The following is a 27,353-nucleotide window of genomic DNA, read 5'->3' on the forward strand; positions in this document are numbered from 1 at the left end:
CTGGACCGTAGCCTACGTTAATTAACGTAGGCTCCGCCTGGACGTTAAAATGTCATAGTTGTACATTTTCGACTCAAAATTTATTTCCCTTAATTTATGGCAGACTTATCAGAAACACCCTGTATAGTTTGATGTTTCCGTTGACATTGCGAGAAAACGTAGAAGCAACACAGGGAATTCTTGCCCAAGTATATCATATTCCTTTCTTTTCCTCGCCATGACCCAAGCTTAGCGTGCGAGGTTACTACAGTTCCCGCGTATAGTTTCATAAGTGGAAAAGGAAAGATAAATATTCTCTGTGTCTCTTCTTTTTTTTACCAGATCATGTTTTAATAACGTAAAAAACAAATATAATAAAAACAAAATCATCATAATTTTATTATGTATGTTAAAATTTATAATACAATACATTTCCTTTTAATTTATACAAAATTACGCTTTCGATTTTTGGAGTTAATTTTCTTAGTTTTGCTTTTTAACTATCTTCTTCTTCCTTAATCTTCGATTCTAAATACACAAAAAGAAATGTTATTTTAATTACAATAGAATAATTAAAATAGTCTTTAAGTACGGACAGGGATAGATTTATTTTTGAAGTAGGAATGGAGAACGATTAGTATTTACTTCAGTCCTACTCATAGCCCAGTATAGAGCCTCTCCCTCCAACACGTAACGAAAAGTTTAAATTACCTAATTGGCCCACTTAAACTACATTTTGATGACGTTGCTGACGGGGACGGCGAAAAATACGTAATTCCTTTTTACCTCTGTCGCTATGACCGCCTCTTCTTTCATACCCCCCCCCCTACCCGTGGAAGAGGGTCCGGAACTTTGACGCGCGTGGCGCGCCCACATTTTTCTCTGTTCTCCATTCCTACTTCTAAAATTAAATCTATCCCTGGTACAGAGCATATATGGTTAGCTTAGTAAACCGCGATTTTACCCACTTTTTCCACTTCACATTGAACGCTCTAAGCTTTTTATACACTCTGTTTGATATTACCTTAATTATACCTGGTTGTTAGTCGGTTCTTCAGGAGCTCGACCCAAGAATTTTAGAGCCAAGCTTCTAGGTGCTACAAAGAGTAAAGAAAAGTCCAAGTCCATTGATTTTGTGGTGTAAGTAGGAACTGTGGAGTTTAGAATAGGCGTGTCCACGAATTTGACGGAGCATTGTGTAGGTTCATTGTCCGTGCACGGGGAACGTTCCAGCTCCAACATGGTTAACGTGTTCATTTCGGGGTATGGCTTCAGAACACTGTAGGTTAATATGTTTAAAAGGTGAACGGGGTAATCTGTATTAGTTACTTTAATTAAGTCATTAGCTTACGAAGGAGGGACGAAAAGAGTTATTTGGGGACCAACTACCGTCCAGTATCTGCCCAAATTGAATCCATTTAGTAAAGCCACTGAAAATTTTAAAAATAAATCAAAAATTAATTAATTTATTACGTCTACCAAGAACTGGTATAAGATAAGAGATCGATCAAAGATAATTTGGGGCTGTAATGCTATTATCTCAGGTATGCGTTTATGATAAAAGGTACGAGCTCGTTAAAAAAAGGTGTGAGCTCATGGAAAAGGTACGAGCAAGTGCAATAAGGTGTGAGCTCATGGAAAAAAATTATGAACGTATGGAAAAAGGTGTGAGCTCATGAAAGAAGGTGTTAGCCCATTAAAAAAGGGATGAGCTCATGGAATAAAGTGTGAGCTCGTGGAATGAAGTGTGAGCTCGTGGAATGAAGTGTGAGCTCATGGAAAAAGGTATGAGCTTATGGAAACCAAAGATGTATATTCACAAGTTATCAGGTCGTATATGAGTTGTTGTCTCTCTATAGATAAAAAACTAACACAATTCTAATCCAAACCTGGCCATAACAGATTTTCATTAACATCAGAACGATTAGGATAAATAATTATATACCACTCAATAATAAGTAGTCCTGAACAAATTGAATTTAAATATAGTTGGAGTAAATGGTTGACCCAGTTTGTATAAATGGGGTCGCGTTAAATTATTTATTTCAGGCATACATACAGCTAATAATAATGACTCGAGGCGGATTTATGTATCACGAATTTTACCTCACAAATAATCTATCTCGCTGCGCGTTGCTTATTGCGCTCGCTTAGGAACTACGAACTAGCGTTGCTCCTACCTATGAAATCACAGTTAGAAAGGCGTGAGTAGATAGTACTCAAGCCGGCCCACAAAACGCGCTCAGAAATTAACCTCGAAGATGTATGGGGCATAGTGATTCCTATTGGCTGTATATATTCCTGTTTATATCTATGAAATTCGTGACTGACTAATCTATCAGTAACACCCAATTTCGCCAGGTCATTACTCTAAATAAATGGGTGATTTCTAAAAAAATTCATATTTTTAACCAATTTACATTGCAATTTCTCATTCCCGTAGTCCCTGTACAGTCGTTTTACCTGCTGTATGTTCTATATTAAAAGTTGTTGAATAGCACATGCGATTTGATATTGGTACGGTAAAAAACGTAATAGTGTCAGTACTACGTATTCAAACGTCATGTACACTATACAAGCGTGCCTAGAGCAATAAACAGTCTCCCTTTCTAACGACACTAGTCTATAGTGCGCGTATTTTCACGTAAACAGACCTTGGATTTAAAATAAAAGTTGGAAAAATAAGGCTTCTATTGGTTTACTTCTACTATTTAGACTTTTAACTATTTGGAGACCTACTACGGACAATACTAACCTCCACGGTACCAGTTAGTGGGGTCCAAGAAGGTTCTTGCCCCTTCTGTCATGTTTTGGGGTAATTGGAAGGTCCCAGTGTAATAAGATGGTTGGAACACGCAGATTTCTTGGCTAGGTGGGTAACTTTGAATCTCTTCAATATTAGTCAGTGGGTATGGCGTCATAGTCCAACCAGATAACACCTGATCGTCCAAGGTGACGTTTTCTACTATACCCTAGATATAAATATTGTGTTTAGGTAAATAGGTTAAAACGCTATGGTGATAAAAATGAGGTCAATTGCATAAAGTTGTTATGGTATAATTTCATCTATACTATCAAGGCCGTAAATAAATTAAATTAGATGGTTTCGGTGTTTATTTTACTTTTTTATGACGTCATCTTTGAATCGAAAATATTTACCTTAGGGTCGTGCATTTCAAGACCGTAATTAATCCTTCCTTGATTTTCGACCACGAGCGTAATTGTTTGATCTTTAGTTAGGTATATTGGATAGTCGAAAACCCCCTCAGACCTACTTAAGACCCCAATATATTTAGTGTCGATATATAGAATGGCTCTATCTCTCAATCCTGGAACGCTTAAGTATGAAGGGTCGTGAGGATTGAAATTAATAATGGTGGAGTACGACACGAATCCCGAATCGACACTCAGAGCTTCGAATGTCAAAGGGTACTCGTTAAAAGTGGGTTCTATGAGTTGTATCTTTTCCAATAGAGTAGTGGTATAAGACATTGAAACTGGTCCTATGGATACTTTAGGAGTAGGTGGAGGTTTCGGAGATGGGTCCACTGGAATATATTTTGAAATTATGTCCCTTATTTGAAAGTAGGGCTCGGTCAAATCTCCGGCCTCTGATATTGGAGCGGAGTAGTCGTAGCTGGTTGGTTGGATTGAGTAAGGAGCGTTGGCACCATTCGAAAAACCGAAATTGGTCCCTCCATAATACTGGGTGGGAAAATAACAACGTTTACTGTGAAATCTCTTACCAAAAGTAAAAATAACTTACCATGTAGATTGAAACTGAGCCATTGTTGGCGAAGATAGCGTTTAATGTTTCTGATACTCTTGGCATGTCAACTTGAGCGTGGGGTTCACCCCAGTGATCCATCCAACCGACGTAAAACTCGGACACAATCAAGGGAGCACCGGGCGAAAATTTCCTCATCAACTTGAAAGCCGTTGGTACGTCCGTTCCTACCCCAAAATCGGCCGAGACCATTACCCCTTCTACTTTGTCGCAGGAATATGTTAGTTCATGAGGAATGTCCGTACGGAACAGGACAACGTCGTTCCCCAAATATTGTCGGTTTAAGTCCCGGATATGGGCCATATACTGGTGGTCGCATTTAGGATACTGACCGTACTCGTTCTCTACTTGAACTAAAATGATCGGGCCGCCATTTTGGTACAATAGAGGTTCCATCATGGGTAATAAAACGCTGAACCACTTGTCGACGTATTTTATGTAAGTCGGGTCCATGGTTCTTAGGACAATGTCTGGTTTTTCGCGTAATAACCAATAGGGCAAGCCACCGAAGTCTCTCTCGGCGCAAATATAAGGACCGGGCCTCAAAACTACTAAGAGACCAACTTCTTGGGCCGTTTTAATGAAGGAAACTACGTCCAAATTGCCCTCGAAGTTATACACTCCAGGTTCTGGCTCGTGACTTCGCCATTCAACGTACGTTTCGAGAACATTGAGACCTCCTTGTTTCATTTTGATCATAATGTCCCTCCACATATCGGGGGTAGCCCTAAAGTAATGAAAACAACCCGAAGCATACTGAAATGGCGTACCATCTTTGCGGAACATTCCAATGTTCCGGTCAGCGGTGAAAGATCCACCGCCATCTTGAACACTAAGGTCGATTTTGCCGATGAGAAAGAAGGCACTCAAAGCGACAGCGAAACGAAGTTGAAAAAGCTCCATGGTTTGAGACGATGAATTTGATCTTGCTTCTCGAGTGCTTTCCTGCACTCGTCTGATAGTCGGCTCTCGAGTTAGCAGGGGAATTAAAATTGAAAGGGGCTGCGCTAGAGCTGTACGGTTTGAAACAGCCAATATCTGATTAGAAAACGAAGGATCAACTGTAGGTCTAGCTGCGAAAGGTAGGCTTATGATTTATTTTTTCGATAAATACGGGAGCTATAGTACAATCCAGCCTTATGTAGGTTATATATTCAATTATGAAACCTATATTTTTTGTGTTAAACCATACCGGTTCTAAGGTTGGATTTAACTATAGCGCTAGCGTAGTACATTGGCCGATATGAAGGTTCACCCAAATTTATTGCTATTTGTCATATCGCGTCCAAAATTACTGCCCTTCATTGATCTGACCTTATTCCCATATTAAAATTGGATTTTTTTCGGGGTCAGGTCATGCAGGGTATAGCTTCAGTGAAATCATATAACCATGAATTAATTTGACCCTAATTCCTCACTCGCATATTGATCTTGCTTAGTAGTTGTATGGTCGTAAACAGGATCATTCTCATCAGAACTTACATTAACCTATGATTAGAATAAATATTCCAGAGAGAAATGAATAAATTCTTTGTATGACATAGAAGGAATCCGAATAATAATAAGCAGGCAAAATTAAACAGCAGTCTGCTCCACATTTCAGATTCAAAATTGAAAATACGACGTGTTTATATCGTTCAAATTTTACCGCTGTTTATATTTATACTGATTAAAAAAACGTTTGGAAATAATTTCAAGCCTCTTAATTAGGAAACAATAGCTTTTTGCCTGTTACTCTTATTTACTACATGGGAATAGAGTGTCTAGGCAACTCCGACTATAGATAATTCTAGAGGGCCGGTATTCCCTTCTAGATAAGAACCCACAACCTCTCGTAATGTTATTACCAATAAGACAAGATGCTTCTGAAAATTAATATTTGTTTATTTAAATTATTTAGTTTTTTCCGAACAGGTAAGGGTTTTAGTCTTTAGTAGTTTTACAATTAACATCCAGAGGAGTCACAATATAAGGGTTCAATGTTCATAGAAAAAAAGAAAACAATGATTAAAAGAAAAACGAAAAAAAAAATAACAACTGATAATTTTGAGCAATATGATCGAATAGATAGTTACTAAACTGATAACAATAATATTCCAACTTAAGCGCTAATTTATTATTAAAACAAGCAGATAATATTAATTTGATGATATGAAGACCTTAGTAAAACAAAGAAAAACCAAAAATCCAATCAAAACTACTTGGTTTAGAAAAAAACCATCTTTGAATTTCCCTCCAAATGAAAGCCGGGGGAAACGGATATGACGTAACGAGAGCAATAACCCTCGGCGGGGGTCGGAAACCACATCAACGATCAAACCAGATTCGCGCGCGACGACAACGTGACTGAAAACCAAAGAACTTGGAACATATAAGCCCCCTAGAATTACACATCAAATCTACGCTTCGCGCGCCCGGTTTTTTCAACAAGTATACTTTATCATTCGTCGGTAGCGCCATCTATGTGTGTGGCGCATAACTAGAATTTCTATATTTTATTTTTTGCGCGAACTTGAAACATTTTCAAACTTTTTGGCGGGAAATAGCGCGATTTCAAAGTGCTTTTAGTTTAATACACTACATGTTTAAATATAGTTTTTAAACGTTTAATAACATAATAAAAACGATTTATTATTGAGAAAAACACTTTCTTGCGCTAATTTCAAAGTGTGCGAGTATAAAATGGGCAAAAAATGTTCAATTGAGGAATGTAAAAATACACGGAGAAATAAAAATGTTTATTTTTTTGCTCCATTCAATTGACGAGCTAGGGCTGTGAAGCCTTACAGCTCCAACTTGAACTTATACACTGATAATATAGTAAAAAGGTGGTTAAAGAGATAGGGATTGGTGGATTTCTTTCCCTCCATCCGAGTTAAAGTTTTAGGAACTTACGTATTTTGAGTTTAAATAGAGAGTGGGCTGGCCACCTACTTCGGTAGGAATGGAGTTCCAGATGGGAACAGTCCTCCTATCATAAGTAAGCAAAGCGCGAAAATTGTTCCACAATTTTACATTATTTTTATTACTAACTGCAACTCAAATAAAGATATCCGGTGATCAGTCCAGTTTGTTAGTAAAATGGCTCAATGCCATTGGAAAATCAAATTGGTCTCCTGGGAAAAATACCGCGATTTGTACAGGGTTGCCACAGAATTTTCAATTTCAGAACCAAATTCCCTGACTTTTCCAGGTTTTCCCTGACTTTTCCAGGTTTTCCCTGACATTTTTCTTAGATTTTCCCTGACCTTTTTAGGCCGAAAACGTAAATTTTTGCAGCACGTTTTCAGTGCTTTTAATTAAATAAACCCTCTACATAAAGTTTTCCCATGTATTTGTTACCTTAAAATCATTAAGAAACATTTTAACTATCTAACAGTCTAAGAGGTTTTTTTACATAAAAGCAATTCTAGACAGCATTTTTAAGGATTGCTCAAGAGTTCACTTGTGTTAAGAAGAGAGGATGAGGAGAAAACTTTCATTACTCTTTCAATATAGACTTATCCCCAGAAATTTTACTAACTTAAATCAATTTCCCTGACTTTTCAACCCTATTTTAAATTCCCTGACTTTTCCAGGTTTTCCAGGTACTGTGGCAACCCTGTTAGCAATCATTTTCAAATATCTGACTATCGGAAAGTCACCAAAATAAAGTTTTTTGTCACTTGGGAAAAACCGCTATTCTACATTACTTTTGCGTGTACCCACAAACCCACGCCTAAGAGATGGAATTATATTTTATTAAAGAACTTTTTGAGAAACTCCAACTGTGTTTTCAAACTTTTAATCATTAATTATAGGAAACATAGTCGGGCTAGCAAAAAGAGCGATAGTTTAGGGTCATCAAAATCTGTTGATATCTACTAATATATTGTTTTAATCAAAACAACAATTACCTTCCAACGTACAAACTGTCTCAAAACCATATTTTTTCGGAGTAGTAAGACAAAAAGGTGGATGAAACAACAATCCCACGATTTTAAAATTTAAAGCAGCTTATAAGAACGCCTTTCTGGTTGAGGGTTCTGGTTGTGCAAATGTCTTGGCTCGTGATAATACTGTGTCACCAAATTTTCTCAAAGCTAACAGAGGACATTTATATTTTGATGGGTCAAACCTATTGAGAGACACTATTTTGGCTGGATTTGTGTACGGAAACTGCACAAAGTCCTCAAATGCAATCAATGAAAGAGCTTTCACGACTACTGCATTACGACCAAGTCGACCAGAGGATTAATTGTTAGAGATCATGGTAGTTTAATATATCCTTCGGAGAGCGTAGTGAAAATTCTTGATCTCACCAAAAAAAGCCTGCGGATGCAAAACCTTGAAAATGATGGTGGTACTGCTTCTAAAACAATTGCTCTCAAAATTTAATCCCTCGTAAAAAGGTGTCTGATGCGTGAAAACATTTTTCCCAAGAAATTGGATGAAAACATTATCTGAACTTTCTAGTTCCCAAAGTTATTCGTATTTTTAATGAAAAAATGAAAATGGAAGCTGTTAGAAAAAAGCTTACCAAATTGATATTATTTTAAGGACAACAGCTAAGTATAGGCCTACAATTGCATCAAAACATATTTAATATTATAGGCCTACTTTTCACAATAAATAATATCAAAACAATATTTAAAAACATTTTCATTACCGCGTCTATGCGCCCAAATTCATAAGCAATTAAAGCAAATGAGAAAAATTCAGCTTCAGCAAAGCAGACGACAGATAATTATTTCGTCTCAAGCATTATAGATGGCGTTACCAACGAATGATAAAGTTATCGTTAAAAAAAAAGTGGGCTTGGAAATTGAAAAATTCGAGCGTGGATGTGTAATTCTAGGGGGCTATATGTTCCAAGTTCTTTGCTGAAAACCTGGCTTTACGAAGACATTTCATCGCGTTGAAATGTTAAAATTTGCTATAGTTTATCTTCTAAACTTTTTAGTTATTTTAAATGTAATATTTTGCGCTAGATTAAATACTCCTAGAGTACTATTACCTCCAAATTATGGAGGAACAAAGAGTAATTTCACCCTTGTTGTTTCCGAATTCGAGGATGGAGGATGTTACAAATGGTAAGAACCAAGGCTTAGTAGTTTTCAAAACCGGTTTATGACTTTCAATAAACGTTACTCATTGTCGAAATAACTGTCATGAGTTAAAATTGTTTAATTTACTTAAATCAGGAGCTCATCTAGACCCGATATTGTATCAGTAACGCCTATTGATGAACCATGTAGCTCCAAAGCAGTTGTTTCATCAGTTCACGCTGCTAAACTCCCACAAATTTCCATAATAACTGCGGAAGATCATTGTAAGACACATATTTCCAGGGGAAGTAAACGGTCTTAATCCTTAATTATTCTTTATCCTCATAGCAAACCACGTGATTTTAAGATGTGATGTAGTAGTTGACGCGATAAACTCTCTAGAATTTCTGACAACCTCTAGACAACTCTTTCTCGGGGATGCCCCAACTGTCATTGAGGTTATGGGCAAAAATAATCAAGGAGATACTTTCTCAACACTCAATGGGATAGTCTTTGAATGGACCCTAGAAACTGAAGAAGAGAAAAATACCCTTAGGTTTTTAAAATTCTCCGATTCAACTTACGAAGTTCCTAAGTTTATAAAAGACATAGAAGAGAATGGCTTGCAAGGAAGTATGATTTTAGTTGAGAGCTTTAAAACTGGAACTTCCAAAGTTCGTGTTAGACTGAGAGAACCTGCTTTTATGGTTGGTGATTATCATTTGTTAAAGGGAGGGTGAAGTAGAAAATCAAGTGATTTTTTATCAATTCTTCTACTAATTATAAGACCAGTCTGCATAGTGAAACATTCAGGAAATACCAGCTCCGAATGATTTGAAAATTCAAATTAGCTTCAGATTTTATGGATAATTTTAAATAAGGACCTCCGACCAATCGCGTAACGCCCTGCCTTTTTATTAACAAAATTCTCGTGGCACGTTCCATTCTGAATGAAATTTAGCGCGAGATTTGATAAAATTTTCGCGCGACGTGACAATCGTGGCGCGTAACACGGAGCGTGCCACGATAATTTTGTTAATAAAAAGGCAGGGCGTTACGCGATTGGTCGGAAGTCCTTCTTTAAAATTATCCTTAAAATCTGAACCTAATTTGAATTTTAAAATTATTCGGAGCTGGTATTTCCTGAATGTTTGACTATGCAGACTGGTCTCATAATTAGTAGCAGAATCAATAAAAAATCACTTGCTATTCTACTTCACCCTCCCTTTAAAGAAATCGATTAGTAATTAGTATGTTAAAAAAAATATTATTTTAACTTAATAAGGATGTTAAACCCGCTGATATCACCTTGATTGTCGCTGCCAATGTTGTTTTAAACCCAGCTGAAGATGTTTACTTATTCCGAAACTCCAAAATTCAGTACAAAGTCAATTTAATTAGAGATGGCAGAGCTTCAGGTAACACATTATTAAGATTTTTTATTTACTCCCATAAATAATAAATAAATAAATAAATAAATAATATAATTTATGAATAAATTTTAGAAATCCCTTTACCGTCTGACGAATATTACTTGGAGGTAGCTGATCCTGATATTGCAAAATTAGACGTTGATACATCCATTGTCACTGCCAAAAAATTAGGACATACTAGCATCACTTTAAAAGATAAAAATGCTAAAGAAACTGAACCAAAACCTCAATTAACTGCCGGGATTCATGTCATTGAGCCAAGTTATATGTGTATGTTCTGTGTTTTTAATTCCCCTACAACAGGGTTCATACAAACCTGGAAAACCTGGAAAAATCAGGGAAATAAATAGTTGACAAAAAATTCGGGGAAATTTAGAATTTTTAGTAAAATTTAGGGAAATCAGGGAAATTTGCATCAATCAGGGGCTGAGTAATTGAGCAAAATGTTTGTGAACATACCCTCCATAGGATTAACATTACACTTTGGAGGCTCAAAACTCTGGTTCTACTAGAGATACGGGGATGTCCTTTGAGTATGTTATAGTCCTCTTTATCCCCCATCTAACCATACTAAAAACGTACGGCTACGACAAACAGGGGCCGAGTAATTAAGCAAAATGTTCATAAACATACCCCCCTCCATAGGATTAACATTACACTATACTTTGGAGGCTCATAACTCTGATTCTACTAGAGATACGGGGATGTCCTTTGAGTATGTTATAGTCCTATTTGCCCCACCCTCCTTCGTTAACATTTGCTCCATAGGATACTCCATATACGGGAAAAACCCTGGAAAATTTAGGGAAGTATATGGGGAAAAACCTCCCATAAATCTCAGGGAAATTTGTTTTCCAAAAGTTGTATGAACCCTGTACAAATTACATTTGAATTCTGAGCTTAAACTTTAATTTTTAGTATTTCACGTTACACCTGGTGATAACTGGGCGCTTCAAGAACTAACTGTCTATGAAATATCTCTCAGAATCTACGATGATAGACACCATAAGATTTATCCCAGTGATGTAAGACTAATAGTCTATAAAAGAGATTTTTCATCTGATTTCGCTCAATTACTTTTTTAGAATCTTCGTATTGACGTCCATTTCCATACTAAATATTTCAAAGTTAATTATCAATCGCCAAATGGGACTTATTTCATTGTTAAAACTTTGCTACCAGGACCAACTAAAATTTGGGCGGAAATCAAAGGAATGGAAGTTGATGAGAGAATTATTAAAATGCACACAAACACGAAGGTTACTCAGGATGTCATCATTCATCAATTTTTACAAGTGGAACCCAGTGTCATACTAATGCCATTTGATCCAGTTCAACTTTCAACTTATTCCCTTAAATTTCACGTAATTATTATTTATTACTAGAGATGTGCGAGTCCTAATTTTAGGTTGTGGAAAACTGGACTCGCGAGTACCTGCAATTTTCTAAAAAAACAGGTTGCCAGTCGCTTTCCCGCTCGGAGGGGGGGCCGTCCCGTCCCGTCGCTTTCCCGCTCGGAGGGGGGGCCGTCCCGTCCCGTCGCTTTCCCGCTCGGAGGGGGGGCCGTCCCGTCCCGTCGCTTTCCCGCTCGGAGGGGGGGCCGTCCAGTCCCGTCGCTTTCCCGCTCGGAGGGGGGGCCGTCCAGTCCCGTCGCTTTCCCGCTCGGAGGGGGGGCCGTCCAGTCCCGTCGCTTTCCCGCTCGGAGGGGGGGCCGTCCAGTCCCGTCGCTTTCCCGCTCGGAGGGGGGGCCGTCCAGTCCCGTCGCTTTCCCGCTCGGAGGGGGGGCCGTCCAGTCCCGTCGCTTTCCCGCTCGGAGGGGGGGCCGTCCAGTCCCGTCGCTTTCCCGCTCGGAGGGGGGGCCGTCCAGTCCCGTCGCTTTCCCGCTCGGAGGGGGGGCCGTCCAGTCCCGTCGCTTTCCCGCTCGGAGGGGGGGCCGTCCAGTCCCGTCGCTTTCCCGCTCGGAGGGGGGGCCGTCCAGTCCCGTCGCTTTCCCGCTCGGAGGGGGGGCCGTCCAGTCCCGTCGCTTTCCCGCTCGGAGGGGGGGCCGTCCAGTCCCGTCGCTTTCCCGCTCGGAGGGGGGGCCGTCCCGTCCCGTCGCTTTCCCGCTCGGAGGGGGGGCCGTCCCGTCCCGTCGCTTTCCCGCTCGGAGGGGGGGCCGTCCCGTCCCGTCGCTTTCCCGCTCGGAGGGGGGGCCGTCCCGTCCCGTCGCTTTCCCGCTCGGAGGGGGGGCCGTCCAGTCCCGTCGCTTTCCCGCTCGGAGGGGGGGCCGTCCAGTCCCGTCGCTTTCCCGCTCGGAGGGGGGGCCGTCCAGTCCCGTCGCTTTCCCGCTCGGAGGGGGGGCCGTCCAGTCCCGTCGCTTTCCCGCTCGGAGGGGGGGGCCGTCCAGTCCCGTCGCTTTCCCGCTCGGAGGGGGGGCCGTCCAGTCCCGTCGCTTTCCCGCTCGGAGGGGGGGCCGTCCAGTCCCGTCGCTTTCCCGCTCGGAGGGGGGGCCGTCCAGTCCCGTCGCTTTCCCGCTCGGAGGGGGGGGGGCGTCCAGTCCCGTCGCTTTCCCGCTCGGAGGGGGGGCCGTCCAGTCCCGTCGCTTTCCCGCTCGGAGGGGGGGCCGTCCCGTCCCGTCGCTTTCCCGCTCGGAGGGGGGGCCGTCCCGTCCCGTCGCTTTCCCGCTCGGAGGGGGGGCCGTCCCGTCCCGTCGCTTTCCCGCTCGGAGGGGGGGCCGTCCCGTCCCGTCGCTTTCCCGCTCGGAGGGGGGGCCGTCCCGTCCCGTCGCTTTCCCGCTCGGAGGGGGGGCCGTCCCGTCCCGTCGCTTTCCCGCTCGGAGGGGGGGCCGTCCCTTCCCGTCGCTTTCCCGCTCGGACTCGCACAGGCCTATTTATTACATGTCCAGTTTGATCTCGTTAATAAATTAATGTTATTTTTTTTACTAAAGGCGAAAGGAGCTACGGGTGTTTATCACTGGAAATCGGAAAATACTTCTTTGGCTACTGTTTCTTATAATCCCGAAGAAGCCAGTAAAGACGCGGTGGTGAAAACCTATGGACAAGGAGATGTGACGATTAGCGTCCGAGATGCCCACAATTCAGTCTTCCGTACTTCATCTTTTGTAAGCGTAATTAGTTTAATTATTTAAGGATAACATTGAATTATAAAACTGTATTACTAGATTTCTATTCAACCTGTCGCTGATTTGGAAATATTACCCACGATTGTTGAAGCCGAGTTGAACAACGAAGTCGTAATTCCTTTAGCTCTCTATGGCTATGAGGATCTCGGTATGTTTTTGATTCTTGGTCCTGCATTTTAGTTAATGATAATTAGTTAATTACTAATTGACGAGTTAATTATGAATCCAGAAAAGAAGAAAAGGAAAATATTCGACTCCTGCTCTGATATTCCAATAACTGTCGAAGTTGTCGAAAAATCCAGAGTTCAATACAATCCTGATGCAAAATTCCCTGCTGTCGGAGATGGTTGTCGAAGTTTAGCCTTTAAGTGTTTATACGTGGGATACTCCCGCATTTTTGTGCAATACGACGTTGGCGATCTTCATTTGAAAACGACGGCCGTTATTGCTTGCCATAAACCTTTAAATCCAGTCTTTCCAGCTCGTATGATGCTTTTACCGTTGGGTGCTACTGCCGAAGTTGTATTTGAAGGTGGACCACGTCCTTGGCCACTCTTTAAAGACGGACATTTTATTAACCGTAAGTTTGAATAATGTATCGCGTCTTATTTACTTATATTATAATTTTTTCCCGCAGTACAAGAGTTGGAAACTTCCTATTCATCAAATTATATCATCAAAGATCCAGTTCGTTACAATAGTGAGAAATTAATAATGATTTTTTTATGGAAAAGTTCAGGTAAAATAATGTTATTCCTTAATTAAGAGAACGGCCTTTTTCTAAATATAAAAGGAATTAAATATAAAAATTAAAATAAATGATCTCTTATTACAAAATAATTAGTACATTTAATTAGTCTTAAAAATAATCAAGGACTACTGCGCCATCCGCCATTGGTTTAGTGGCGTCTGCTAAATCGAACCACTTACCCCTACGGGATTGGTTGAATTCTCACAGGCTGAGAGCAGACTTAGAAATAAGGATAATTTTTAAACTAGTCCTTGGGACCAGTGACCCCCCTAGTGTCCTAAATAATAAACTGGTCTCCGGAGTGGTCCCAGGCTTTGTTCTCTTATAGATTTGCAATTAATAAACTGGTCCCGAGGACCAGTAACCCCATGCACTTCTTGAATTAAAAAACTAGTCCAAGCAATTAATAAACTGGTTTTGGACCAGTGGACGTGTGCTATTTCTAAGTCTGGCTGAGAGATGTAAGGGGTTCGGGCTAGCAGACGTCACTAAACCAATGGCGGGTGGCGCAGTAGTCCTTGATTATTTTTAAGACTAATCAAATGCTAATTATCATATTGTAATAAGAGATCATTTATTTTTTAAAAAATATTTAATTCCTTTTATATTTAGAAAAAGGCCGTTCTTTAAAGGTATAAAGCATTGAGTTGAGAAAATTACCACTAGAGTGGCCTTTGCGTTAAGCTGCCTATTGGGGGAACGGGGGACAACTTTTAAAGCAATGGGACGGACGGACAGGCACCAAGTTTATCAAACGATGGTGTCGCCATCTCGAAAACGAACTTTAAATTTCCGCGTTTTACATGTATTCTTGAAATTAGTCAAATTTCCCGCCTTTTCTGTTAGTTCCCTTTTTTGCACCGGGATGGCGCCACAAGCGCGTGATAGAGTTCATTTTGGTCTACATCCTTGCGGATGAAAGGCCACTCTAGTGGTAATTTTCTCAACTCAATTGTATAAAGTAATGTTATGTTACCTGAACTTTTCCGTTGATAATCTTAAACTCTATTTAAATTTAATTTATACTAACACGAATTTTATAATTCAGAGGATTTGCACGTGTTTAAAGTTATATGCACCGAGTTAGGAGAAACTGTAAATATTTATCAGATTATTAGAACTTTATTTACGAAAAGAATTCATAGTGTTTTAAACTTATAATTATTTTTTCAAATAGACTTTGGAAATCACAGTTGGTAACAAGAAATCTCCGACAAATCCAAATCCAGCTGTACTCAAGTCTGATATACAGTAAGTGACGTTGATTTGGTTTTAATTTAGTTAAATTAAAGGGAGGGTGAAGTAGAAAATCAAGTGATTTTTTATCAATTCTTCTGCAAATTATAAGACCAGTCTGCATAGTGAAACATTCAGGAAATACCAGCTCCGAATGATTTTAAAATTCAAATTAGGTTCAGATTTTAAGGATAATTTTAAACAAGGACCTCCGACCAATCACGCAACGCCCTGCCTTTTTATTAACAAAATTCTCGTGGCACGCATGCTCCGTGTCGAAATGAAATTTATCTTGGGATTTGATAAAATTTGCGCGCGACGTGATAATCGTGGCGCGAGACATGGAGTGTGCCACGAGAATTTTGTTAACAAAAAGGCAGGGCGTTACGCGATTGGTCGGAAGTCCTTCTTTAAAATTATCCTTAAAATCCGAACCTAATTTGAATTTTAAAATCATTCGGAGCTGGTATTTCCCGAATGTTTCACTATGCAGACTGCTATTATAATTAGTAGAAGAATCGATAAAAAATCACTTGATTTTCTACTTCACCCTCCCTTTAAAGTAAACGCCGTTTTAAATGAGTATTCTAATATTTTTAGACTTGGCTGCGGAGTACCCGAGTCAATATACTTAAAACCCGTTATAAAGGGACCTGATGGAAAGAAACTTCCGTGTCCCGTTGGAGATGATTCCATGAAGGTACTTATACCTTGACTTTTGATTATTTTTAATAGAAACTAACCCAAAGATTTTCTAATTAATTTCGAATTAATCCATGTGATTTTTAATAGATTCCTATTCAAAACTATGACAAGTTTGACATTGATATTTGGGCCAAAGATAGTAAAGGGCGCAAGTTTGCCAACTTGACATCCCTCGAGATATTCTGGGAATTGTCCGATCCTTCTTTAGGAAAATTTGACGCTGATAAGGACGTCATTGTAAATTTTAACGGAGCTCACGGATTTAAAAGAGTTAATAGAAGTGAGATGTTATTTATATTTACTTACATTCTTCTAAACATTAGGGAAAGAGATTGTAACTTAAAGGAATAGCGACGTGATTTAAAAATTATCTCAAATCTAAAGAAAACCTTACTTTTTTGAGAGCTTAAACTCTTCTGATTCCAAAAATATGCTTGAAAAATATTTAATTATGAGGGAAAACACAGAAAAAACACTTTGAAAACTTGAAATTTGGGGGACAAATGCAAATTTGCGGAGAACATTTTTGGCGGGTTTTTCTCCTTGATACGTCACTCACGGCATCTCGCGGAAAAGCCAAGCGCGAGACTCCCGAGTCTACTAATGCGGCGCGCGCGCGAATCTGAATAAATTAGGCTTAACGCGGCGCAGCGACACTAACAGGCGCATCACGTGAGCGACATCTAGAGTGAAAATTTCTCCTTACTACGTCATCAAACGAAAGAAAATCTCAACTAGGCCTTTTCCAAACACAAAACTTTGATTGCAATTTAATAAATTGCTACGAAACCAAATAAAAAAGTAAACATATCATAATAAACTAGATTTTTCAAGGATTTTTTTCGCATTTTAAGTTTGAGGATGACGAAAATTATGTCACTAACACTTTAAGTTACTAACCATTCTTTATGATTATTTTTATGTTAAAAGATTACAGAGTCTTCCATCCATCTGGTAGAGAAGGGACGTTGAAAATAACCGCTAGAGTTGTTGGTTTTAGAAGCGAAATTCTTAATAAAGCTGGGATTACAAGTATTCCAGTATGTCTTTCTTTGACTTGTCAGAAAGAGAAATATTTCAGGGTTCGTACACGACCTGGAAAACCTGGAAAAGTCAGGGAAATTGAAAATGGGCCTAAAAACTCAGGGAAAAGTCAGGGAAATTGAAAATGGGCCTAAAAACTCAGGGAAAAGTCAGGGAAATTGAAAATGGGCCTAAAAACTCAGGGAAAAGTCAGGGAAATTGAAAATGGGCCTAAAAACTCAGGGAAAAGTCAGGGAAATTGAAAATGGGCCTAAAAACTCAGGGAAAAGTCAGGGAAATGTCAGGGAAAAATATATTGGAGGGAAATTTAAAGTATAAGGGTGATCAGAAAATTTTTTGTCTGAGATTTGAGCAAAGCCCCAAATTCGCGGAGTTCGCTTCGCTCGCTCAGGTTATTTATGATTTACTTTAAATTAAATTTAAACGAATTAATTGGCTAATTTTTATAAAAATAACTCGTGCAAAAATTATTTGAGTGAATATAGATTTGTTTTCATATACGTTCGCCATGTACGTTATTGCAAATGGTCAGGGAAATTTGTGGAATTTAGTCAGGGAAAACCTGGAAAAGTCAGCTAGGAATTTCATTCCTAAAATTTTGTACGAACCCTGTATTTGTCAGTCAATTAATTAATTTAATGCCGTTTATCGTTATTAGCCACCTTTTGACGAGCCTATTGTGAAGAGCGTTTTTATTGAACTTGTTAACGATGCAACTATAACACCGGGCAAAGCGACTGTATTCAACCATGCTAGCAATAAGGTAATATTGGTGTTTTAATTTAACAGTGGCTTAAGTTAATTCCAAGGAATTAGTTTAACTAATTCCTCAGTCTCAGATTACTAATTAATAATTTTAATTAAATCTCCTTGCTTGTTCATTTACAGGATGAGCTTTAAATTTAGATTTAGGTTTAACTTACTATTACTAACAATTTTCTCTTCCGATACTTTCTCAGAGTCGTTACTAACACTTAATTTAATTTAATTGATTTAAATTAGTTCTGCATGATATTTTAGAAAATTAAGATATTATCTTAATTAACCAAGGGCTTTGTTTTTAATTTAACGTACTTTTCTTTTCCTTTCGTCTCAACACCTAAGTTTTCCTTAAAGGGAGGGTGAAGTAGAAAATCAAGTGATTTTTAATAGATTCTTCAACAAATTATAAGACCAGTCTGCATAGTGAAACATTCAGGAAATACCAGCTCCGAATGATTTTAAAATTCAAATTAGGTTCAGATTTTAAGGATAATTTTAAAGAAGGTCCTCCGACCAATCGCGTAACACCCTGCCTTTTTGTTAACAAAATGCTCGTGGCACGCTCCATGTCTCGCGCCACGATTATCACGACGCGCGCCTAATTTTATCAAATCTCGTGATAAATTTCATTCGACATGGAGCGTGCCACGAGAATTTTGTTAATAAAAAGGCAGGGTGTTACGCGATTGGTCGGCAGTCCTTGTTTAAAATTATCCTTAAAATCTGAACCTAATTTGAATTTTAAAATCATTCGGAGCTGGTATTTCCTGAATGTTTCACTATGCAGACTGGTCTTAAAATTGGTAGAAGAATCGATAAAAAATAACTTGATTTTCCACTTCACCCTCCCTTTAACATTTGGTTGGGTTTATGCCGGCGGTGGTTCTATTTTTATTTAACGGGGAGAATGGCTTTTGTTTTTTGGGTGGTAAATGGTTAAATGATTTAAAAATTGAATGGGGGTACGTTGCTGTTTATGAGCTGGCTATCTTCTCTTGGAAAAAAAAACACGACAATTTCAGTTGGTCTTCCGGATTCAAGACAGTCCCGACTGATGTAATGACGGATAATTTTATAATAATATTTAGCAATACTCAATTTTTATAATATATTCCAATAAAGTATTTTTTTATCCATTAAAGTCTTGGGTGTTTCCATTTATTTTTCCGACCACCAAAAGCCATTCTCTCTGAAATTTATTGTATTAGTTATAGCATAAGGACATCATCTCTCTAAGGGCCCAAGCGCATTGCATCTATTAGCAAAAACATCTAGTTCTGCTAGATGTGACGTAGATTTTGTATAGAGGCTCCTTCCGAATTTTTCGTGAAATTCGCGAGAGAGAAAAATAATTTTCAAAATCAGCCACGACCGGTATCCTAAGCCGGTCGTGGTCTAGACGCGAGCTCTGAGATAACGCTCCCAAGCGGTTGGGAATGAAACTAAAACAGGCGGGTAGGCGAGAGAGCAAGGACTGAGGGGAAAAAATATGAAAGAGAATTTCCAGAACCCCCCCAACTTTCTCAGACACAAGAGGTGAATTCACGCTTAGTAAAAATCACGAAGAGCTGTCGTGAGAAATCTTTGAAGGAGGGAAAAATGTTCAATGCCGGGTTACTCTGCAGCGAATGCGCTCGGCCTCTGTTTAGGCTATACAATTATTATACCACTTGAGATGAGACGGATGGCTGACCAAATCGGACATACATACATTTCAACCGTAACATAGAATCTTGGGCCCTTAGAGAGAGATAATGTCCTTATGGTTATAGGCCTAGAATTTGAATGAATTTTGATAATATAGGTTGCCCTCAACGTTTCAAATGGATCTGGATATTTCGATGTGGAGATTAGTGACGAATCTAAAGCAGATATCGAGTATTTGGCCGAAACGAGGCAGATTATGGTCACCCCTAAAGAAGAAGGTTCCGTAACAATTACTGTCCACGATTTATGTTTGGAATCCCAACAAGTTGCTACTGCTGATGTACAAATATCGGGGGTTGAAGCTGTCATTGTCAAAATGGTTGATAAAGTACGGAGTTTGGAATATTTTCGTCGCAACCGAAACTGGTCGACCCTATTTGAACGTTTTTATCATATTTAGGTGGAACTAAATCGATCCATCGTAGCTGTTGTTCAGGTTTTGGGTTTTGATAAGCTCCCACTCGCTGCTAGTTTATACCCCTTACTTAACTTGCGTCCTGTCGTTTCTTCACCAATAATTACGACAAAATTGCAACGAACGCCTCAAGCCAATGATCTTCAAGCGCTTTACACAATAACCGGTTCATCGTTAGGTCAAACTACTATTAAATTTAAGATTGATTCAACGTTAGATGAATCGGGAACAAAACACGAAATTTATCGAGGGAAACCAGTCTCTAGCGATCCTTTACCATTTCAAGTCTTCTCTCCGTTAAGACTTAGTCCTAGGAATATCACTTTGGTTGTCGGAGCGTCGTTCCAAGTTATATGTTCGGGAGGTCCGGAACTTCTTTCTAGCATTCATTATTCCATCCAAGATGATTCTATCGCGGAAGTTTCCTCTTCTGGAATTTTAACCGCGTCCAAATTAGGGAAAACTGTTATAACAGCGAGATCTATCGATGTAGAGAAGATTTCCGGGAAACAAGTGGTTTATTCTCAGGATCAAGCAACGATATTTGTCGTCCCACTTCACGGAATTAAAATCCACGCGCCTTTAAAACGATTACAAACTGGAACTGAGATGCCTTTATTCGCAATGGGATTAAATAACGAAGAAATTCCATTCGCATTTGGAAGTGCCTTACCTAAACTCAGTTTCCGTTGGGGCCTTAATAACGCGGAAGTTGTTAATTTAGAAAATATTTATAAAGAGGTTTGTTCCTTAGCCTTCTTTTTCTTAATCAGGGTTCATACAAACCTGGAAAACAGGGAAAACCTGGAAAAATCAGGGAAATTAATAGTTGTCAAAAACCTCAGGGAAATTTAGAATTTGTAGTAAAATTCAGGGAAATTTGCGTCAAACAGGGTACAGGGGCCGATTAATTAAGCAAAATGTTCGTGAACATTCCCTCCGTAGGATTAACATTACACTATACTTTGGAGGCTCATAACTCTGGTTCTACTAGAGATACGGGGATGTCCTTTGAGTATGTTATAGTCCTCTTTATCCCCCATCTAATCATACTAAAAACGTACGGCTACGACAAACAGGGGCCGAGTAATTAAGCAAAATGTTCATAAACATTCCCTCCATAGGATTAACATTACACTATACTTTGGAGGCTCGTAACTCTGGTTATATTAGAGATACGGGGATGTCCTTTGAGTATGTAATAGTCCTATTTGCCCCCCCCCCTTCCTTCGTTAACATTTGCTCCATAGGATACTCCATATGCGGGAAAAACCTGGAAAACTCAGGGAAGTATATGGGAATAAACCTTGAAATCTCAGGGAAATTTGTTTTCCAAAAGTTGTATGAACCCTGTGAATTACCGATGCATTTTCTTAACGGTCATCTAAACTTTAGAGTAGCATTCATCAAAGTGGAGGAAATAACTTCGCGATGAGAGTCTTGGCCCTTAGACCCGGTCAAGTAACGATAACTTTGGAAGTTTGGAGCTCGGCGACTAGTGACGGGACCAAAACCCAACTTAGCGGTTTATTATTCAAGGATGAAGTTCCACTTCAAGTTTTCGGAGATTTACAACTGATTAAACCACCCGTCAATGCCGACACTATTTTAATCACGCCAAATACTAATTTGTTACTTAAATCCAGAAGGTGCGTGCCTTATTCATTCATCAAAGTTCCCTCGGAAGTTAAGCTATGCTAATTGATTTTCTTTTAAACGCAGGGATAGTTTCGCTCGTGTCAGTTACAAAGTTATACCAAATGATTCTAAATCTTCGCAAATCAAAATGGAAGATAAGAATTTACTCGTTTCCGGAACTCAAACTGGAGATGAAATTATAAGAGTTTCTGCCGTTGATGATTACGGGCTAGAACAAATTAAAACCATCGATGTTAGAGTAAGTGACAATGTTTATTTAGCGTTCGTACGGAACCTGGATGCGTCAGGGATTTGGGAAACGGGGGGGGGGGTATGGGTCAGGGATTTTAAGCTTTGTCCTAAAATGTCAGGGATTTCGTTTGGTATATGAAACCATGGTTCGTGCAATGCTAAATATGGGCCAAATGTGATGAAGTGGGTTCTGGTAAATACCTTAAAATGGTCAGGGATATAGAGTGCTGTCAGTTGTGACGTCAGATCCAAGGTTAAACGTCACGAGTCTGCCTTTAGCAATGGGCGGCCATGACAGTTACCGTTTTTTCTTTATGGGAAAACAGCATGGGTGACGTCACACCTGCGCTTCTGACAGCACTCTATTGGCAAAATTTCGTCAGGGATAAGCTGCATGAAAAGTCAGGGATTCTCAATATAAAAATTTCGTCCGAAACCCTGTTTGTTATTAAACTCTATGCGCGTCCCTGTTTTTACTTCAAAAAAATGTACAAATTTAGGTTAGAAATCTGGCTTACATCATGGTGTCTGCTGATAGCGAGAATGCAGTGTCATTCCTACCTTATGGCTGGACGACAACTTTTAAAGTTTCTTTTCACGATAATATTGGTACAGAATTTCACGCCGCAAATGCTCAGTTGAAATTCAGACCAAGCAGGTAATGTCTTGGTAGTGTCATAAGCTTATAAGGTATGTTCCACAAGTATGACACTGCTTATACTTCGTAAAGCCATAGACTTACTGAGAGCTAGTTCGAGAACGACAACAGGGAGCCCACCGGCCCTATAATTCCTATAAATTCCTATATTTTTGAACCTGTCCTTTATTATCCTATAATTTCATGAAAGGCCCTATAATATCCTATATTTTTGACTTAGTCGAAGTTTTCGTATAGTTTAGCATCAAATTTATCAAAATTTAGCTTTTTTTTATCGAGATCACATTTGAATAGACACCGAAATTGTGGAGCTCGCTTAGGATTTTTTATATATTATATTATGTTATATTTTAATTAAGTTCTTCCGAGTTTTCAAAGTAAAATCCAATTTGTTATTTTTTATTTTTTGGGATTTTTCTACATAGTTTAAGCCCAAAATTGTATTATATTAGAGCATTTTTAGTCCTATATTTTCCTATAAAAACACATTTTTTCTCCTATAAAATCCTATAATTCCGGAAAAAAATTCCTATTTTTCCTATAAGGAATTTAAATTTAAGAGTGGGCTCCCTGCGACAAGCGAGAATTATACTATACTCGGTTAGTTTTGCAGTTAATGTTCATATGTAGTCTCTAGTAGGTCTTTGACAGCGCCTTACCAGAATCTATGACGCTTCACCTATGTCACTTCATGACAAGCTCCAGTTTGTAACCAGTGACAAACTTATGGAACATTCTAAGGAAACGTTAGCTACATTCTATTGGGTAGCTAATATAATCTTCAAATAGGTTCGACAAAATTCACGTCAATGAAGGAGTTGACAATAAAACACTGATCATAAGAGCTCTCGAATCGGGTCAAACTGTTTTAAAAGTTTGGGACGCGAGCAACCCTCAGGTTGTCGACTATATTCACGTAGTTGTTAAACCCGCCATTGAACCATTTGGAGTCAATGTAGTCGAAGGGGATGTAATTTGTTTCAAAAGTCCCCTGGTACCCAACGAAGGCGAAGTTGGGGGTTTTTGGAGGAGCGAAACGAACAATATTATCATACAACCAAACTCGGGAATCGCCGTAGCTTCGCGAGTCGGCAGTGACATTATTCACTTTAGTATTTCGGAGAGAAAAGTTACAAAGGCCGAAGTGAATATTCAACCTATTACCGGGATAAATATTGACACCAGCGTCCAGTATTTCGTGACGAATTCGCCCAGATCCGTTCACAACATCCCTGTTTTGTTAGAAGGTCAAAGAGATTCGCTAAATTACTTATTGGGAAGGAACTGTTCGTGTTGGCAAGAATGGCTTCCTAATATAATACCTCCTTTCGCTTGCCGAATTGCTTTTGGTACTTTAAAGCCGGTAGATGTACTTTTAGATGATTTGTTCGAGGTATCGCCTAGCTTTGATTATAAATCCGGTAAATATAGAGGGTTTTTTTCATGATTGTGGTAATACGGTCTAGAGGTGTGCGGTTAACCGTTTCAATCGAATAACTCGATCGAATACCGAACCGAATAATTCGATTCGGTATTCGATAAGCCCATTTTCACTATTCGATTCGAATATCGAATACCGAACTGACTGTTCGGTTAAAGTTCGACTACTATAAATTTAGGTCCTTGGCACTAGAGCGACCCACATTATTTAAAAAATATCATCCCAAATGTTTTTTTGTCTCCCATCAAAAACTACCAGCAAGTGCGTAGGAAAATTTTAAGAAATACTTGACCACCATTGAGGAAAGGTATTTTGAAATTTACGAGCTTCTAAATGTTCTTCTCCTTGCTTTGTATTGACTATAGAGCTATCTCAGAACCCTTAGTGTGACGTCACCCATACTATTTGCCCATAGAAGCAACGCGGTACCAAACATGGCCGCCCACTGCCAAAGCTAAGCCCGTGACGTTTCACCTAGGCACTGACGTCACAACTGAGATAGCTCTATTGGCGAATATTAGGGTTACTACCCGATTAACCGCGAATAGTTGGCCTAGTATAGAGCTATTTCAGTGGAGGAAACATTTCGTCTGCTACGAAAATTGGGCCTGCCTTTGAGTGTAGGGCGGCCATTTTATGAGGGTTTTCTCTATGGGCAAATAGCATTGGTGACGTAGCCATTACCCCCTCTGAAATAGCTCTATTCGCGAATATTAGGGTTAAATATTCGCGGTTACTAGGCTTAACTATTCGCGATTAATCGGGAAGGAAAAAAGTAACCAAGGCCCAACTATTCGGTATTCGATTTGGAATAAACTATTCGATTCGGTATTTGATAAGGAAAATTTTTGGGTATTCGATAACCGGTTCGATACCCAAAAAGTGGTATTCGCACACCCCTAGCACTAATACCCATCTTACCTGTAAGTTTTTTTTTTTTTTTTTTTTTTTTTTCTTTCAAAATAGGCGATTATTCGTGCCAAATTAAGCCTCTTAACAAATACTCCGCTGAAAGAATCAGCGTGATGGATGCCTTGATCCTTTTGAAAGTCGAAACTAGAAACAGCCTAATTACAAAAACGGCTCAATTAGAATTCTTCCCCGATGTATTTGTCGAAACGAAAAAAGTAGTTTTAAGTTCGACAAAATCAATTGCCACGTTAGTAATTAAAGCCAATCCTAAAGTTATTAAGTTCCTGGAGGTAATTATTACATAATTATCGATACTTTTTCATTTACTTAACCCTTTTTGATAATATTCCGTAGGTTACACCCACCGATCCCAGTGTTGTCCTTGTCGGCAAACCAATTACTGAAGACGAACATCCTAACGTATTAAATTACGCCATTTCACTTAAGAAATGTCCGAATATCAAAGACGCTTTGAATCACGCCATAATAATCAAATGTGATATAACAAATCAAGAAATTACAATCAAAGTTGAATCGTGTTTAGAAGAAGATTCGGAAGAATCAAGACCATGGATGGATTATCTTAAAAACGTCATGATTCTTTTGGGAACCCTTATCGCCTGGTATATAGGGTATAAAGTACTTTTGGGTCCCAGATTCGTCGATGTTAGAAATCAGAGTCAACCCCCACCAGGTATGTATGTTTTTTTAGATTTTTATTATAATTCAGGGTTCGTACACGACCTGGAAAACCTGGAAAAGTCAGGGAAATTGAAAATGGGCCTAAAAAGTCAGGGAAATTTAAAATGGACCTAAAAAGTCAGGGAAATGTCAGGGAAAAATATATTGGAGGGAAATTAATTTAAAGTATAATGGTGATCAGAAAATTTTTTGTCTGAGATTTGAGCAAAGCCCCAAATTCGCGGAGTTTGCTTCGCTCGCTCAGGTTATTTATGATTTACTTTAAATTAAATTTAAACGAATTAATTGGCTAATTTTTATAAAAATATCTCGTGCAAAAATTATTTGAGTTCGCCATGTACGTTATTGCAAATGGTCAGGGAAATTTGTTCAAGTTAGTCAGGGAAAACCTGGAAAAGTCAGCTAGGAATTTCATTCCAAAAATTTTGTACGAACCCTGTTATTTTTTTTAGGTCTAAAGTAAAATAAACCGCGTTAATATTAACAGTAACGCCAGTTACTACACAAGTAAGGCCACATTTGTGGACAGTTGATAATTCCTTTGCGGGAGTTACGACGCCTTCACCTCATCGTTCAGTTAGTTTTCATCAAAATTCATCAGGAAGGACTAATTACCCGTTTTCCGAATATTTACAACCGCCCTCGTGAAAATTAATTCGTTAAGCCTACTTTTGACCAAGGTGGTCAACTACTTATTAGTGAGAAATGAACCCAAAAGTGAATAAAAAGTAATAATAATAATAATAAAATTCATCTCAGGCCATTGACAAATTTTATTTTTATACCCCTAATCCTTTTCTTTCAAATTAATATTAACTAATTAATTACATCCAGGGGATAATTAATATTTGGCGTATGTTTTTATACTCGGGGATAAAAGATACGGTCTTTTGTAAATTCACATAAATAAAAAAGAAACGGGTTGTGTTGTGCGGTTGGTGCTTCGGGAGTTACTATTTTTTAATGTTCGATGAATTTCTCGTCAACCTTTTGTCTGTCAAAGACGACCCATCATCATCAACACTGAAACATAATTATTCTTCATTAATTTACAATTGTTTAGTTTCTTTTCCTAGGAAATTAAGAAATAAATGTTTGAATTTGTTTTGTTGAATTATTTCTTATCGTAATTAGTATTAATTTTTCGAACGGAGTTTAAATTTGGCGCCATTTTCAATTACGCTTCACAGTGCTGCTACCTATCGTCCTATGAAAAAGTAGCGGGAAATTTAAATATTGGAATTTCACGTGTCAGAAGTGTTTCTAAATTATTCTTTAACGGGAATAAATGAGTATTGACTAAATATCAAACGATTTTAAAGAAGTGGTGAGTATATTATATTGGTCGTCGTCTTTTCAGATTTTCTGTCTTTTCTTTACTTAAAGGGCTCCACCTGCGGCTTGCGGGCGCGGTAGCTTTGGAAGAGGTAAAAAGCGGTCTGCCGTTTGCACGTGTAAGGATAGAGATCCCGCAAGCCTCTGGTGGAGCCCTTTAAACAAGCCACAGGCTTAGTGTGGAAATCCCTTCATAGTCAAAGCTTTGATTATTATTATTATTTATATTATTAAAGGGGCTGCGGACCCCCTCTCCTTTTTAACCCAAGCTAAGATCGTCGTTTGTCCCACAGTCCAACAGTCTTTTTCTGATTAAGTTCACTCCACTAACGGACATCAAAATATATGTTATAACAATTTAATTCATGCTAAACTGAAAGTTATAGAGGTGAACCAGGGAATTCTTATTGTTTCGCGTTGATACGTAAAACGTGGAAGAAGTTTGTAT

General features: G+C 38.8%; 2 protein-coding genes and 1 long non-coding RNA gene across 7 annotated transcripts; 1 reads left to right on the top strand and 2 right to left on the bottom strand.

The window, feature by feature from the left end:
• Positions 1-351: 351 nt before the first annotated feature.
• On the bottom strand, positions 352-4,745 carry LOC149610330 (beta-galactosidase-like). 2 transcript variants are annotated; one of them, XM_089859050.1, is made up of 6 exons: positions 3,746-4,745; positions 3,139-3,684; positions 2,735-2,951; positions 1,331-1,409; positions 1,015-1,258; positions 352-507 (listed from the first exon to the last, which is right to left on the bottom strand). In XM_089859050.1, exons 1-6 carry the CDS (start codon positions 4,667-4,669, stop codon positions 463-465), a joined length of 2,055 nt encoding a protein of 684 aa, XP_089715176.1. In that variant the 5' UTR covers positions 4,670-4,745; the 3' UTR covers positions 352-462. The 2 variants fall into 2 exon arrangements, with proteins under 2 accessions (XP_089715176.1, XP_089715177.1); XM_089859051.1 differs by having other exon boundaries at positions 1,004-1,258.
• Positions 4,746-6,356: 1,611 nt separating this feature from the next.
• Positions 6,357-8,630, bottom strand: LOC149610331 (uncharacterized). 3 transcript variants are annotated; one of them, XR_016376610.1, is made up of 3 exons: positions 7,663-8,630; positions 6,662-6,737; positions 6,357-6,575 (listed from the first exon to the last, which is right to left on the bottom strand). It is a non-coding gene; the product is annotated as an uncharacterized LOC149610331 (long non-coding RNA). The 3 variants fall into 3 exon arrangements; XR_016376608.1 differs by having other exon boundaries at positions 6,357-6,737; XR_016376609.1 differs by lacking the exons at positions 6,357-6,575; positions 6,662-6,737 and adding an exon at positions 7,535-7,580.
• Positions 8,627-26,675, top strand: Gp210 (nucleoporin 210). Of its 2 annotated transcripts, none has more exons than XM_089859052.1 (26): positions 8,627-8,838; positions 8,950-9,077; positions 9,142-9,500; positions 10,079-10,211; positions 10,299-10,496; positions 11,145-11,251; positions 11,312-11,590; positions 13,153-13,326; positions 13,387-13,495; positions 13,577-13,927; positions 13,985-14,047; positions 15,147-15,193; positions 15,276-15,349; positions 15,935-16,034; positions 16,127-16,319; positions 16,970-17,079; positions 17,742-17,846; positions 19,650-19,880; positions 19,953-20,708; positions 21,363-21,616; positions 21,690-21,864; positions 22,358-22,515; positions 23,305-23,936; positions 24,923-25,158; positions 25,223-25,562; positions 26,058-26,675. In XM_089859052.1, exons 1-26 carry the CDS (start codon positions 8,669-8,671, stop codon positions 26,216-26,218), a joined length of 5,643 nt encoding a protein of 1,880 aa, XP_089715178.1. In that variant the 5' UTR covers positions 8,627-8,668; the 3' UTR covers positions 26,219-26,675. The 2 variants fall into 2 exon arrangements, with proteins under 2 accessions (XP_089715178.1, XP_089715179.1); XM_089859053.1 differs by having other exon boundaries at positions 26,023-26,146.
• The last annotated feature ends 678 nt before the right edge of the window (positions 26,676-27,353 follow it).

The sequence above is a fragment of the Phalangium opilio genome, unplaced genomic scaffold (genome assembly GCF_054372755.1).
Source record: "Phalangium opilio isolate 3A_F unplaced genomic scaffold, DU_Popi_V2 ptg000329l_1, whole genome shotgun sequence".
NCBI classification, from domain to species: domain Eukaryota; kingdom Metazoa; phylum Arthropoda; class Arachnida; order Opiliones; family Phalangiidae; genus Phalangium; species Phalangium opilio.